Source organism: Cygnus atratus, chromosome 4 (assembly GCF_013377495.2).
Source record: "Cygnus atratus isolate AKBS03 ecotype Queensland, Australia chromosome 4, CAtr_DNAZoo_HiC_assembly, whole genome shotgun sequence".
Lineage (NCBI taxonomy): Eukaryota > Metazoa > Chordata > Aves > Anseriformes > Anatidae > Cygnus > Cygnus atratus.
This window is the reverse complement of record NC_066365.1, coordinates 65,540,127-65,556,050: the sequence shown is the minus strand read 5'-3', so window position 1 is coordinate 65,556,050 and position 15,924 is coordinate 65,540,127. Positions and strand designations below refer to the sequence as shown.

Sequence of the window (15,924 nt, the reverse complement as noted above, 5' to 3'; positions counted from 1 at the left end):
ACGGTCTGTTTAGCTGGGAAGATAGTTTGACTTTGCTCTCAGTGAAGTACTGTCATCTGACTTCCCGTGCATTTTGACGCATCTATTATAAATGCAACTGGCTTAACCAGTTCTGCTCAGGCAGGATTCCTGAAGCTAATTGATACAAAAAATTAATCATGCAAACCTCCACTGTAAATGCACTTACAGCTTCTCAGATGCTATTACTTGTTCCGACAGTTTTTAAGCTTTAAAACATTTGCCTGGGTAAAAAATGTACAACGCTTCTCAGCGAGAATGCAAAGGAATCCAGCCTTAGCCTACGACCAGAATGGTTCCTTACCCAAACAGTAATATTCATGTCTACTGTCTGCATTCAAAAGTAGGGCAAACACCAACATCACTGGACTGATTTCCATTCCCCTATCGTCAAAACGGAGTGTGATCCTGTGCCTTACATGCACTAGTCAGACAAGCAGGTGCTCTTCGAGGAGTATTTATAGGACTAGAGAAAAGCTTTGCGTGCTCAAAACCTGTCTGACCATTCTTTTGGCCACAGGAAAAGAATGTTACTTCTTACACATTGTTCGTAGCTCAGCCTCCTTCAGTTGCAGGGTAACAACGTCTTACTTGTGAACTGCAACTAAAATTTGAGGGTCTGGAGTTTTCATCAAAAGGCAGTAAGACCTGGTGATTCTATTAACAATATTTAAGTGCTTCACAGTTCAATTACCTTTTTTTTCATAATTTATACACACATCTTGCAACTTCTTTCCTGCAATTTTTTTTCAATCCCAGGTGAGATTATTATGGGGGAAGATATCAGAAAAAATGTACAATAAGACTGTTTTTAAAGCTTGCTCCCTTCATGTGTAAGTTCAAAAAATATACACATAAATGGACCATCCTCTTTTTCAGAAGACTATGTTTGCAGTTAACTTCATTCATCTCATTCTGGGAGGAGAAAAAAAACAAACAAACGTTTCATCCATACAATAAAGGTATGAAAGGATGGAACCACGACCATACCAGCGAAGTCACAGGGCTCTGACCAGCTGACCTGGCACAAAGGATTTCTTTGATGCCTGTCCAGAAGCAAAAGAAGCTGACTTGAGAAACTGCTGCTCGATGACTCAGTCACCTCAGTTCCTGTGCACAAGGAGCTTCATACCAAGCAAGGGTGATCAGATTCATTTCCCTAGATATGTTACATTTGAGGACTGATATCTGTAAATTGATAACTATAGTTAATACTACAGTCAGGCAATTTTGTGGCATCTTAAACTATCCGAAGGACTTCCAATAGTTTAAGGTTACATACAACTTGAGGCTCTGTTTCTGTGTTTTGAGATGGGATAATCACAACGAAGTAAAAAACAGAATGAAGAACATATCACCTTTCCTTTATGTTGCCTTTCAGAATTACCTCAGACCAAGATTTTGCTAATAGGAACTCTATTCAATAGCCTCCGTAGCCAGACAGATCGAGTCCCAAATCTGTGGGCTAATGAGTATTTCACCACATAGACAGTAACATCACTGAACAAACAACATGCAGGAAGACTCCTAGGCTCCATGGGATGAATATGTACTTTTTTTCCTTAAATGAATCCGTAAGTCAAGTCTGAGCAGCCAAAGAACAGAAGGCTTTTACTCAATAAACAAGTATTTCAAGCACCCTGTTAATGTCCAACAGAGGTGAGAACTGGAACAGGAAGGACAGGGGCAGGCTGGAGAGAAAGGCACATGGCACCTTTCCCAACTTGAGGACACTTCAGTGTCAGAGTACTGCAGTTATTGGCGGAGTACAGCTCTTGCAGGTGTCATCGAAAACCTCTGGTGAACGCTCTGGAACTGCTAATTGTATCAGGACCGTCTGTAGACAAGGTCAGAACGGTTGATCATAGTGAAACCTTCAAAAAGGTGCGATAGCTTCCCTTAAACTAAAAGCCTAAATACAGCTAACAACAGTCACATGAGACTTCCAGATTTCCAGAGCAATTCACTCAAAATTAAGCAGCACAGTCGTTCAAATAAGCACTCTCTTTTCATACACAGCAGCTGGTTTTGAAGTTCTAGCTACATGGTCTCTCTCCATGTAAACCTCCTCATTGCCACAGTGGTCTCAACAAGTGAGAACGGGAAGCTTCCAATACCAATGAAATACAAAAAAAAAATACCCAAGCACATCCAACATCAACCTACATGCACTCCACAAATCCCAGATGAAGCAAGAAAGCTAAAAGGAAGATATTTTCTTCTTACAGAAAGAGTGGCTCATGAACTACTGGCCACAAAGGTGGATTTCAGTAGATCTTTCCCCATGGGGAAGGCAGGTTGTTTGATTCTCTATGTGCTTGCATTATCTGCAGTCAAACCAATCCTCTCACGCATTGTTACGTTTTCAAAAACGTTACTGTAGCTTAGAAGTAATATGCAAAGATGGAGAAAAGGGCTTTCACTATTTTTCATTTGCTTCTGACACACTAAGGATGACCTGAAAAGATTTTTCTTTAATCTCTTGACTCCCCTCCATCTGTCTAAAATTAGACAAAAGATTGATTTAAAAACTTACTACTGGCAAACGCAAGCATCGCGTACACATACAAATCAATGCTACAACCAGTTAAGCAGCAACGAAGATAGTGAAAAAACTAAATTCCTTGGGGTTTCTGATGCTTTTGAAGATTTCTCTCTCCAGGGAATCACTTCAAAAAACAATTTCAATACACGCTCCCTTCTGAACTATACTGTGCTAGGAAAGAAAAAAAGTTTTATTCCACTCATTTCTCCTGAACGGTATTATATTTTTGCAACATTTCAAGTCAGTAACTGGGTTTTCAAAAAAGCCCATATGTAGAAAGTTTCAACTGTAAATAGCAAGCACTTCAGAAAACAATGGGTGAAACCAGCATTCAAACAGGATTTTTCTGGCGCTTGACCACATTGATGTTACCCTGAGTTCATGAATTTTAATTAGATTTGAAGCACAAATAAACCAAGGCCCAACAAGACACAATTTCCCTTCAAACAGTGTGTTATATATAGACAGGTGTATGGCACAACGGCTACAAACCAGTGAAAACTTGAACAAGGTAAGGAAAACCAAAAGATACTCAAAATACCCACCAAGTTTGACTATAAACAAATATTCATTCACATACTTTGAATCTTCACATGAAATGTTTTATACCAAAATGGCATGATTTACATGGGGTACTCAGTTTTAAAACTAAGTAGAACACATTCTTTTGAATGGCACTTAGTGTTATAATGTAAGTTTAAAAAAAATCTAACAAAATCCATCTTTTCTATTGTCAGATTATTATAAATCAGGTGCAACTCCTCAAACAAACAGGCTTCACAGTCATATACACACATCATAAACCTAACTGGATTCTACATTCACTGCTAATCCTAATGTAGAGTTAAACAAATACCTTTTGCATTTTTTTGGGATCTTTCTGTGAGGTTTCTCTGATGGGTACTTTTCCAAACAACTTCCATCCCACATCATTTTGTTTCTCAAGTCTTGCACTTTGCTTTCTGGTAAACAAATTCCTACAAAAAAAAAGTTTGATTAAGAAAAAGGGTCGATTAATTACAATAAACAGAAGGACATATGATTTGCCAACCTCATTTATCCCAACCACACAAGCTCCTCTTGTCTTTGTGGTGGCAGGGACTGATTCTTATCCCCAAGAGATATGTTATACAGCATTGCCACCATATGACAAACAACTTGGTTAAATAAGAATTTCTAGTAGATAAGTAAGTTTATTTGTCATTTTCTGAAAGTACTCTTCTTTTTTAGCCTCCCTCTACATCACTCAACCTCAGTGTTTTAAAGACTAAGAAGCTAAATCTCTTGCTGTGTAAACATTCTCTACCCACCTGTTACAACAGATTATTACCCAAAAATCACAAAAAGGTTGCAGACGTAGCAGCCTTTTACTGTATTTGATCTGCTCTTATAAAAGATTGTTCAGATTGTTTTTCCTGAATCAAATTAAAAGCAGCTATCAAAACACATTAATTCTGAAGTCCCTCTGAAACGTCTCGGCCAGCTTATGCCAGACAGTACGAACTGCTGACACAAAGGAGCAAAAGGAAATTGGCTCAGTTTTAGATGAAACAAAACTAGAAGCCACTGAAAGTTAACTCGTTTTTATTGAGGCTGTTAGTTCTTAAATCACAAAGCTATGTGCCAAACTGGCATCTCCTCACCACGGAGATGTTCTTCCAAAACGGAGCAGCTGGTAGGGAGCAGCCCTCCCGGCTCCCCCAGGAGCACAGCAGGCACTCCACACCCACGGGGTTATTAAAACGAGGATTCCCTTTTGTCCCACCATCTAATCCAGCAAATACTCAGCAACGTCCAGGTTAGTTAAGTTTAGTACCAGAAGGTGTGGGAGGTTCCCCCCCCCCCCCAACAAGCTGTGTAGGTTTTCATTCCTCCATTTAAACAGAAAATAAAACTATTCCGATGAGACAAAAACTTTTTCACTACTTCCATCCGCACGCAGCTGCCTAGCACATCTGCTTCCAGTCTAGCACTACTGTTTTTCCTCGCTTCCAATTACCACTTCAATGCCCAACAGGCTGACCCCTGCAAGTACAGATTGTTTCTTATTTATAAAGCGTGGCAGTTTGGGAAATAAAACTGTATCGAACACCATGTTCTAAATGGGCTGAACTCAAGTCCGCAATAGGAAAGATACAGACAAAAAGAAGTTATTTTTCTCGGCCACCTTGGATCAGCTAACACGAACAATATGATAAATACACCACCAGAGATAATACAGCTAGGAACACGGGAGAAATGTTTAGTAGGAGAAATGTTTTTAGGGAGAAATGTTTAGGAGGAGGAAAGCAATCAAGGCACAAGCATCAAGAGTGCACCGAAATGTATTTTATAAAGTTGATAGGGTGCGCTGCCATCCTTCAATATGCCTGTATTTACACAAATGATCACATGCTTCAATATCACAAGGGTACGGTTACCTTGAAACCCAAACCAGGAACAGATTATCATATTAAAAGATACGACCAAGGTGTTTAGGTACAGAAATCACACAAAGCAGTAACAGCTGATGTCAAAGCTAAGGAGTAAGGAGTTTAAGGAGTTTGTACACTTATACAAACCCAATTTAGCTTCCCCCACCCTGTGACATAAAATAAAAAAAATCAGATAAAGATGTAGGGGAAACAGCCAGGGAAACACAAACCTACCGACATCCCCCCCACCTTTTTTTTCCCCCCAAAGCATGAAATCATAATTCTGGGGGTAAATTACTGGATCAACACCAAAGATTTGCTTTGTCTCTACAACTAAAACTACAATGCAGTTATGAAGCTCTCCAGTAGTTCATCGTTCAAGTTCTAATGCCACTTAAAGATTTATAAGCTAATTAGAGCGTTAATCAGAAAATTCAGCTACACTGCTACTGCTGCAACTGCTAGCACTGGGAAAAAGAGACCGGCATAACAACGGCTTCAAAGAAAGCTCTCTCTTCACCCCACCCCAAGTTCATATACATGACAGCCTGAGGTGATGAACTTACAGGATCATTTAAGACAGCTGCCACAAAAAAAGTGTAAGGAGAGACAGATGTGAGGTTGCGCATGTGTTTTTTGTTTCTTTGTTAACTTAAAATGCAGAGATTTCAAGCAAGTTCTAAAAAATATCTGAAATTAAAAAGATTTCGAAGGAAAGCATGACAAATAACATCACCAAAACCACTCCAGGCAAGAAATGATAGACAACACAAGACAGGTTGGTTGTTCTTGCTAAAAGGTTTTCCTTCAGGTTGTTACTAACTACAAAGCAAACAAACTAAATTCAAGACTACAAACCATCTGCAGAGGAAACTCAAACTTCCAGCATCGGACACAGGTGAGAGCCACACCTGTGTGACAGCTCTGTGCACATTTAAATGCCCTTTTGCAAGAAAAAGGCTTCCAGCACAGTTCATTAGAATTGGAAAAATAAGACAAGTAAAAGACTAGCAGGCAATTTTCTTTCCCCATCTACTCACACTAGAGGTTTCTAGCAAGTGTCTATGCAAGCAACAATCCTCCACATCTCCTTTGAAGGATTTTAAGAAGGGCAGCAAGCTACAATACATCATTATCTTCAGAGCAAAATAAAGATGAATTGGGATGATAAAGTATAATAACCCTCAGCTGGAAGCGCTGCTCTAAGACTGAGCTGATCTCACGTCCTTGCTTTGAACCAATTCATTAATACAATCTCTCTTCCCTTTAGAGGGAGCATCTTACTAAGTAATCTCTTCTACTGCTCATCTAGCAGATAGCATGATACTTGCTCAGCCCACTGTTCCCTCTGTCTGCATGATTTCCAGGGCACTAGGCATCTCTTCCTCTCTTTACACCACCAGCGATTTCCACTTTTTTTTTTTTTTAAATTTAAAAAAAAATTGAAATGAAAGGACCATGCATGGTCAACACACATTCCCCACTCTGAACAGAGCAACTTACTCTTTACTCTGCCTTTTTGTCTTTTCCCTGCTCTCTGTCTACACCTAAGTCCTGATGTTTTGCTGGTGTCCAGGCTCTTCACGCAACCTTCACAAGCTCCAAGCAGCACCCATACTTCCAAAAGACAGAGCGTTATCAGGAGCAGCAAACTGGCACAATCAGATGTAGAACTGTAACCTACAACCTGTTCTTCTTTTGACTGAGGACAGCCAGCGTTGGTAAATCCTGATCTGTCCCAGACGGGAACAAGGCAAAGGTAAACCACGTGGCAGTCACACTGGGGTGAGAGGAGCAGAAGGGATGCTGCTCACTTTGCAGCTCATTTTAGAAAACTTAGAGAAAAAAGAAATACTATAAAATGTTCTGTAGTCCAACGTATGCAGAACTTTGCAATAAATCAGAACGTCACCACAGGGTCGTGATAAAACCACCACTTGAGTGCAAGGAAGGGATGATTTTTGCCATACATATCGACACAAATAATTCATAGCAAAAACTCTCCTTTGTCTGCTACTGTAACTCAAAAAGGATTTCTTTTCCTCCTGTGCTTAGCTCCTAAAAGTCCTGAGCAGCCTCACTCCTGAACAAATATAACTCACCAAAAACTTCAGCTCTAAAGGTGACATGTTCAATGAGATTCCAGCTAATGGAAAATGCAGATCTACAACGTCACAAAAATTCCTTATTAGTAAAAATAGAAACCCCATTTTCACTCCAAGGGAAGAAAAAAATCACAAATCCTAGTGTAAAAGATCTCAAAAATTAATTAAAATTGTTCTAAGACACAAATTAATTAGAGATCTTAACTGTAAAAAGGGTTGACATGCCTGGAAAGAAGATCTCATGTTGATGATTATCTCAGTCTCACTGTCTTCTTCACAACCACTCGAGCACCCCATCCTGATTTACAGCTGGGATATTAACAGGAATATCTGACATGATGCATCACGTCTGCTGCATCATTACTGTGGAGCCATGGGTTTCATTTGCATTCCCACTCAACGTGTGAACTATTTTACACTAGGTGTCTGCAGCTGCTTATTTTAAGAAAGCCAAGCACAGGTCACATTTCACATACAAAATTACTTTTGCACCATTCCCTTAAAAACACAATTTGGCACCAAATAAGTGTTTAACCTTGTTTTAATTGAGCTGTGGTGAGATGACAGGAGACATTTTAATGCTAACTTCCAAGTAAATGTTTACATACATACAAGGGGCGTCCTGCGATACAAGAGAGACAGACGGAGGATTCTTCCCCACGACCATCCTGCACCACTGCTGTATACTGACTGACCTGCCCAGCTGCTTCTTTCGTGGGGAAGGGTGGAAGGTAATACTAACAGCTACATTCAGCCGTGTCCGAAAAACCTTACTTTCGAGTAAAACCTGAGAACCACTTCACACGGGTTCTATAAGCACTGCTGAGATAAAGTTACGTAATGGCTGCCATTCAGATACACTACACATTCACACAGTGCCAGCATTTTTGTTGCCCCCTTTGCTGCCATGGTCACACTGAAGCCTCAATCAAAAAAATTAGAAACGCTAGAACCGCATCAACCACACAGTGGTTTGGGTTGGAAGGGACCTTAAAGCCCACCCAGTTCCAGCCCCCTGCCATGGCAGGGACACCTCCCACCAGACCAGGCTGCCCAAAGTCCCATCCCGCCTGGCCTTGAACACCTCCAGGGATGGGGCACCAACAAATGGCCCAGATGAACTTATTCACGCAGCGCCTATTAAGGCTTTTTAAAGTTTGTTCCTAAATATCACTACCAAAGCAGAAAGTTTATCCATTTCTGTCCAATTCTTTCTAAAAAGACAGGAGGTCTGCACACAACTGCCAGCAGCTACTGCTGCAGGAAGAGTTTGTAGCGCTGTCCCACAAGCTTTCAGGAATTCCATTTTCTCCACTTCAGCTGTGGCTTAACCCACCCAAGGTTCGTGACTTAAACCAAGTTGACTCCCCAAAATTCATCCCTCCCCACCTCTCCCCAAGTTTAGTATACAAACCTATCCACCAAGAGGAGCACAGACAGCGCTGTCATGGTTTCTGCTGCCAATCTGGCCCAGATCTTAGACTCTGATGTAAACCTCCTCCGTGAAGTCCTCTCTAGCCAGGCAAACTGCACTGGGCCCTCTGAAATACCTCTGAGGTTCAGTGCTGCTGGAGTCAAGGAACTGATGGACATGGTGCTTAGGGACATGGTTCAGTGGGTGATACTGGTGGGAGGGGGATGGTTGGACCAGATGATCTTGGAGGCCTTTTCCAACCTTTGTGATCCCCTGATCACTGGAACAACAGAAAAAAGGCTGGGCTCCCACAGGGCAGCAAGCAGAGAGCAGCCAGCAAGGTGGGCACACAGACACCCACTGCCACCTGCCCAGAACACACGCAGATGTTTTCCCCAGAACTGCAAGACATACCAGTTGCCTGAAATAAAATGGTAGAGGAGCTTAGGGCTTAGCAGTTTCCTCATTAGAGTATTTGGGGTCTCCAGGAAACCTGGCATTGATGACTTTTAACTGTTTCATTAGGTGATATTTTCACATGGCTACTCAGACAAACTTCTAAAGACCACACTAGGTGAGGCACTGGCACACAGCACAGAACAATAGTTAGAAGTAAAAGAAAAGGAAGATGGTGTGTGCTGCTCTGTGGCAGACTTCTTCAACACTGACCTAGCATAGTGATTATATTTGCAAGTATACTCGTGTTTTAATGGGTTGCTTACTCTTAAAAGGACTGATGCTGTGAAGAAACAAGCCTGAGAATCACCTAGAGGCAGACACTGACCCAACCCACACACACACCGATGCTACTTGTTACCAGCTTTTACCCAAAATGATTTGTAAAAGCAAGTAACTTCTTGTTATGAGTGTTAAAAAAGCATACGTTTCCTGCTCTCACAAAGCATGCTCACATTCAGACGTCAATTAGTCTTCCAATTAAGGTTATTTTCAGAAGACAAGACAATTAGAATAGTTATGTGAATGAACAACTGGAAGAACTTACCAGCCTCTCGAGGAGAGCAGATGAAAGATAAGAGCAGTCAAGAAAGTTCAGAAGGTTCAGACTTTGTAGGACAAAGTTATCTTCAAAGACAATTTCAAACGAGTATCGGACTTGCACGTGTTCTTAAAAGGCAGGAAAGAAACAGAGGCAAACCAGCGTTCCTTCAGTTTATTTTGGAGGAAGATCCTGAAATTTCCTGATAACTCCAAACTAAATGTGGAATGAGCACTGAGGTCTTGAGCCCCTCGGTCTATGCAAAGGCAGTCAAACCGGAGTGCATAACGGGCTCTCTAAAGAGCTGGACAATAAGAAGATACCGGTCACGAGAGCTAGGTAAACCCACATGTTGAGCACATAAGCACAGTGTAAAAAGAGATGTCTCCAAAGATGTTATTCCACAAGGCATCCAGAAACCTACATTGAAACAGAGCATTTTAAGCAATGCACAGCACCTATGAAACAAAAATATATATTAAGAGAAATTTTATTAAATGTTTGTTGCAGACTGAGGAAAAATGCCCAGCCATCTTTCCAGGCATGGCACAAATTCAATTAACAGTGTTTGGGAAACACTCTCACACCATTACGGAATTTAGGCAATAGGTTTAATATTTGTTTTCTTCTCATCTTTCAGTAACCTTTTGTATTCTGTGCTAATTATATCCTACATAATTCACCCTCAATTAATTGGGGAAAAAAAGATTCTCACCTCTAGCAGCTTGCATTCTAGCCACTTCAATAAGTTCCAGAGGAATAAAAAATAAAAAACTACTCTGAAAAATCAGCAACACATAGTAATCACAACAATTTTGGTTACCTGATCAGCAGAGGAACAAGACTCATACACACAGCTCATGATGGCTAGGGAACTGAAGGACAGAAGAAAAAGATCTTATAAAAAAAACTACTCAAAAGGCCCTAAGGGGCCCTAAATCTACATTCTTAGGAGCACGAAAGTCAGCAGCTGGTACCCATGACCAGGTAACACTGGTTTCTGGGAATACTTCACTCGAGGCAGTTGCTGTTGGCTCTCACATTCAACCTTCCCAACCACAGACTGCCATTCCGTCACAATAGGTTTTGCAAACCTGAACTTTTCAAAAAACAAAGCATCATCCCAAAATATCCAAGTTTTTGGCTACAGTAAAGAATCTCTGACAAGTTAGAAGTCAGGCTTTGAGTAAGATTCCAAAATCACATGCAAAAGCCGTGTTTGAAGAAATGTACCTCACAGATAGCAAAACAATCCAACAGAAGTAGAGCCAGGCAGTCTAGAAGTTGGCCTCCCTGACAAATGTTTTATAAATCCCTATCAAATTTTATAAATGAAGTTTTCCAACCACCAACCCTCCAGTACACTTGGTCTGTTCAGTAAGAACCAAGAATAACGACACCTGACCTTTCACAAGGCAACAGATACCTGCAGGTCTGAAAAAAAAATTGAGGGCGACAGTAATACAATTCAAGTTGGCACTACAAGAGAGCCGAAAGCTTGAAACAGGGTAATTTGGAAATCTCTCATTAGATCTCCAGAAAAGAAAAGCAGGGTTTAAACTATTTATCAAGAGGACTACAATGTCCTATGTTTACCTTCTTCTCTTAGAGGGTACCCCTCAGTTCAGAAGAACACAAGGCAGAGCTGAGTGTACTCAAGTATCGAAGCTGAGAAAAGGTAAGTGAGGCTAATCCTGAATGTTTAGCAGTAAAGACCGGCTGTAGCAAACCAAGAACTATTTTGCACGTGGATGATGTGCAGTGCTAATTTACCAGGCAAATTCTGGGGACTTCTCAGAAACAGGAGCTTCTGCAAGTTGGGACTCCCATACAGAAGCAACATTTGGGTCCAAGTTCAAACTATTCAATTCAATCAACTACACATAATGGTTCTTTTCTAGTTGGCAAAATTCCCAGGTATTCCAATGTTACCAGAATAACCCAAACTTCTATTCCCAGAGACTGAAAGCAGATTGCATCATTGATCTAAAGTACTATTACCACACAAATCAAAACCTGAATGAATACGTGAAATGCCACCCTAAGCAAGAAGGTGAACCTGAGTCAGCAGTAAGACCTCTCAGCAGCAAAGACTGAATGCAGACTGGGTTCTGTTAGCAGATGAAGAGGAAAAATGATTAAAAGCTCTGCTTGTTATCCATGAGAATATCCGCATCCAGTTTGGGGGCCCTGGACTAAAACACAGATCAATATCTGGAGAAAGTCCAGTGGATGACCCCCTTCATTGCTGAGTGCTGAAGCCTACAAGACACAAAGAGGGATGCTGAGAGGTGGTTTGTTCAGCCTGGATGACCATTCTTTGAGATGCCCATGGGCAACATAGCAAGTCGCTGCAAGGTAAACTCCATCTGGATGAAAGAAAAGGAAAAGCACAGTGGTAGTGGCTAAATCCTGGCCCACATATTCCAACAGGCTGTGGTAACGCTAGGGTCAAAACTACTCACAGCTGCAGGACAAGGCTCTGAGCACCACGAGCTGCTGCAGAAGTCAGCCCTGCGCCGAGCAGGAGGTTACACCAGGGGGCTCCAGAAGTCCCTTTGGACCTAAACTGCTCTGTGATTCTGTTTTGGAAATGCCACAGCTCAGGAAGGGAAGTCTGAGCGCCACGTAAATACACTGTCTTACCTCCTGGTTAGTACCCAGGTCTTGCATTTATCCTGTCAGCTGTCAGGACAAGGTGTGAATTACGATTTATCTACTGTATTTTTTAGATATTGTTCTTACAGCATGGCTTGAAAACTTTTGAGGTACTTTCCTTAATAACTACGTAAAGATGCTTAGTACGGATACCTCCTTAAAGCATCAATGTAATAATGCCTGAACTGAGACCAACAGTTCACAAATAAAAATTCACATTTTTTTTCTTGGTTTGCCATGTCAGCAAACTCAGTATTTAACAGAACTCAGACTACCCAGAGCAATGCATTAACACCACCTATCCCTGCTCCAGAAAGCCCACAGTGTCCATATACTATTTCTGTCAAAAAAACCCCTCCATCCATCCATAGAATTTTGTTAAAAGACCATTTCTTGTTTAGCCTTGAGATAGTTAAAAGCAAATGCCGACTCCAAATTTCCCACAGAATACGTAGCACTGGTAATGGAAGGGAAATAGTATTCAAAAACTAGTTATTCAGTTATCCCCCCTTAACTATTTTGAAAGGTAAGTTCTCAGTAGCCACCTATTCCATCTAATTTCACCTCACTTACCGCATTTTTCAGAATCTCTAAGCATACACATAACATTCCCTTGCAACGTTGTCCCCAAATTAAGTACTCTTTAAATTCAGAGTAATGTTGTGTTTGTTTTTTCTTTAATGATTTCTAAATTTGTGGTAACTTACAACAGTTGACATTACCGATAAGTGAGGAAACAAAAGTCAGCTGAACATTAAATGTTATTTTGATTAGATAGCTGGGAGTGTCACATGGCAGTGACTGTGCTGAGAGTCTCCTTCTTCCCCGAAGCTCGGTCACTTCCAGTCCTTACAGCTCCTTTAACACAGGGAAACACGAGGAAAGTTCATGCAGAGCAGCTTGAAGATACAAAGTCCATCCAAGTCACTAATTCACAAACCATTCCCATAGACAAAGAATCAAAACGAAAGCAGGCTTCTTCCATCCACCTGAATTTGTTCCTCGAGTCTCGTGTACGTCTATCAAATGAACCTAATTCTCACTCTTTCTGTTCAAAAAGAAACACGTAGAACTGCACAACTGGAAGCGTTCAGAAAGGCAGCCTTACACAGAGGATAAGGACAAGGAGTAAAAAAACATTAGAGCTGAATGCTACAAGTGACATGAAACTCACATGCTACAAATTGCTAGCTCGTGTGAGATTTTTGTAATTCTTCCCACCAGCCACTAAAAAAGAAATATGAATATTTGACTTTATCTTAAATAATAACTGGATCGCATTAAGTCCTCGCTTATTGTGCCATTACTGGGAAGTAAGAACAACAATCCGCCAAAGTGCCGCTGTGCAGATTTTCATCTAACTTCCATAATGAACAAAGGGCATCAGCAAGCCTCTTAGTTTTGCTGCTGAGTATCTGAAAACACTTTCTCACAAACAGGAGTGCAAACAAATAAGATGTTATCTCCAAAAGCAACTTGCATTTATTCTGAAGAACAGCCCCTCAGGTCAGGTTTAATGCAGAATTTAAAGGAGGAGTAATAGAACAGTAAGTCTAAATGGAAGTTGTGTTACTGCATGCATAAAGAGGAAAAAAAAAAAAAGGATTAAAATTAACGTGGACAGTTTAAGTTCAACGCCTCGTGGAAAACAGGCCACACGACAAAGTTCCTACCTGCACGCAGTGCATTAGAGGACAGGAGTTCTGAAAACTGTACCACACAATTTTCAACAGATTTCAGCCTTCTTTATCAAAAGGAAAAGTTATCACTGTAGAACTCCAACTTTGCACCTACAAAAGATTCACTTTAAGAGTGTTTATTTCAGGACAATTCTGTAACTTGTTTGTTCTACAGAGATACGACAGTAAATACAGGCTAGGGGGGGACCCCTAGTATTTTGTGTCATGCAGACAAAGCAGCTTCCAAGTAAGGGGCGCCCAACACCAACAGCGAAGGCTGTAGTACCTGGCACTTTGCTGCCTTCTCTCCCGACAATCCCCTCGCAGCCTTTTCAGATCCCCATCACTGACACCAGTTAGCTCAGAAGGCACCCAGAGAAAGCAGCGGAGAGGGACAAAACTGCCACCAAAGTCCTCTGCTGCCTCCAGCAGAAGGGCAAGCCCCCGAGGCCAGGCAGATCTCAGCACCGGCAAGCCCCAGCCTGCAGCACGGTGCCGCCTGCCCGCGCAGGCTCTCTCCACCCTGAGCCAGGTTTCTGCAGTTCCTCCTTGCAACTTCTGGGCGGCTCTACCTGCAGCTCAGCGATTTTCTGTGCATTTGTATTTAAAAGCTGCATGTACACATCCTTCCCCACCAGCTCCTTCTGCTCCTCCTCCTACACGCTTCAGTCCTGCTTCTCAGATGGTCTCCTCCTGAACAACCTGCAGTCTAACAGTCTTCACTGAACACAAAACATGTCCAGAAGAGGAGACAACACCACATATAACGTTTAAAAGTTCAGATTACTCAATCATAATCATTTTCATACTTTTTTTCTTACCTTCTGTGGTCAGTGACTTTTTTTTTTTTTTGGAAAGATGAAAGTGGGCAACCAACACTATCTCTAATGGTCCTTGTTGCTCTACCTTCCTTTTAACATTGAAATTCGAGATGTACCATATGCGGTGCTCTCATTAAAAAAAACAAGAAACGGCATTATGAAAGGGTCCTACTCCTTAACACAGGGGACTTATCTATGGTATTAATGGACCCAGTTCCTCAGGTTTAGAGCTCCCCATTATGTGACTAGTCACCTCAAAACACGTGTGCACATGAGATGTATAACATTCACAAGATTTTAGACTTAATGCTGAAACCAGTACTTACTGTTTTGAAACTTAAGCCCTTCTTCTTCGCAGACTACAAGTAAGGCCACAAGTTTGTGCTCCTGTGTATGGGATATAATGCCAATACTGCTTCAGAAATTCTCTCTCAGAAACACAGAAATTCTTTGAAAATACTAAAACATAATATTCCTGAAAGCTCTTTTTGTATAGTCCCTGTTCTCTGCAAAAAGTTTCCTGAGATCCTGCTTCTTAGAACGTTTGGATCAAAAACTTCTAGGAACAGCCTGAAAAGAAAGAGGATCCAGGTTCCAGGAATAACAGAGAATATTCACAGCAGCGGACTAAGCCAAGAGTTAGGATTCCTGCATTCCGTTAAAAAGGAGCTGCATGGCTTATCAGTTAACCAGAGTCCTAGAAAACCTCCGCGTGTAGCTATAAAGAGCTTCATCCTCACTCTCCAAAATGAGGAATGAAAAGCAGAACTTGTGCAGTAAAATCACAATGGTCCTGACTCAAAGCTGCTTTAAAAGCGAGCCTTTTAAAAGCCTGTTTCAGCAGTGCTGTACCGCAGCCAAGTCCAAAGGTGGAATTCATTAACCTACGCTCCCGTGGGTCACCAGGGCAAAGGCACAGACAAGGGACCGATTCCTCAGTCCCCCAGCCAATTATTTCTTAACGCCGTTTCTCAAACCAAGTTCCTACATACCTTCAAATTAAGGAAATGAATTCAAACTCATGCTTTATGCAAAGGACCCCTGGCCTTACAGGGCTGATCCAAGCACACACGACTTGAAAACAACCAAGATGTCAGGTTTCGTTGCCAGTAGTCAGGATTATTGCTTTGGAAAGCAGCCGTAATGCTTCCTCACGTACTAACCTGGAGCCTAATGACAACCGCTACCAGCGCACCCAGCTGGTACCTGGGATGCCGTAGGCTCTTTCAGGAGGACTGTGTGTGGACAAGCAGGAACGCTGCCTCTCTTTCAT

The 15,924-nt window shown here is 41.5% G+C and overlaps 1 protein-coding gene across 1 annotated transcript in view; it reads right to left on the bottom strand.

Moving 5' to 3' along the window:
* The window catches only part of TBC1D14 (TBC1 domain family member 14), a 66,720-nt gene that overhangs the window by 41,434 nt on the left and 9,362 nt on the right, over positions 1-15,924 (bottom strand). The window contains exon 3 of the mRNA XM_035547198.2: positions 3,420-3,540. Coding sequence (XP_035403091.1) covers positions 3,420-3,540 — 121 coding nt within the window. The remainder of the gene's footprint in view (positions 1-3,419; positions 3,541-15,924) is intronic.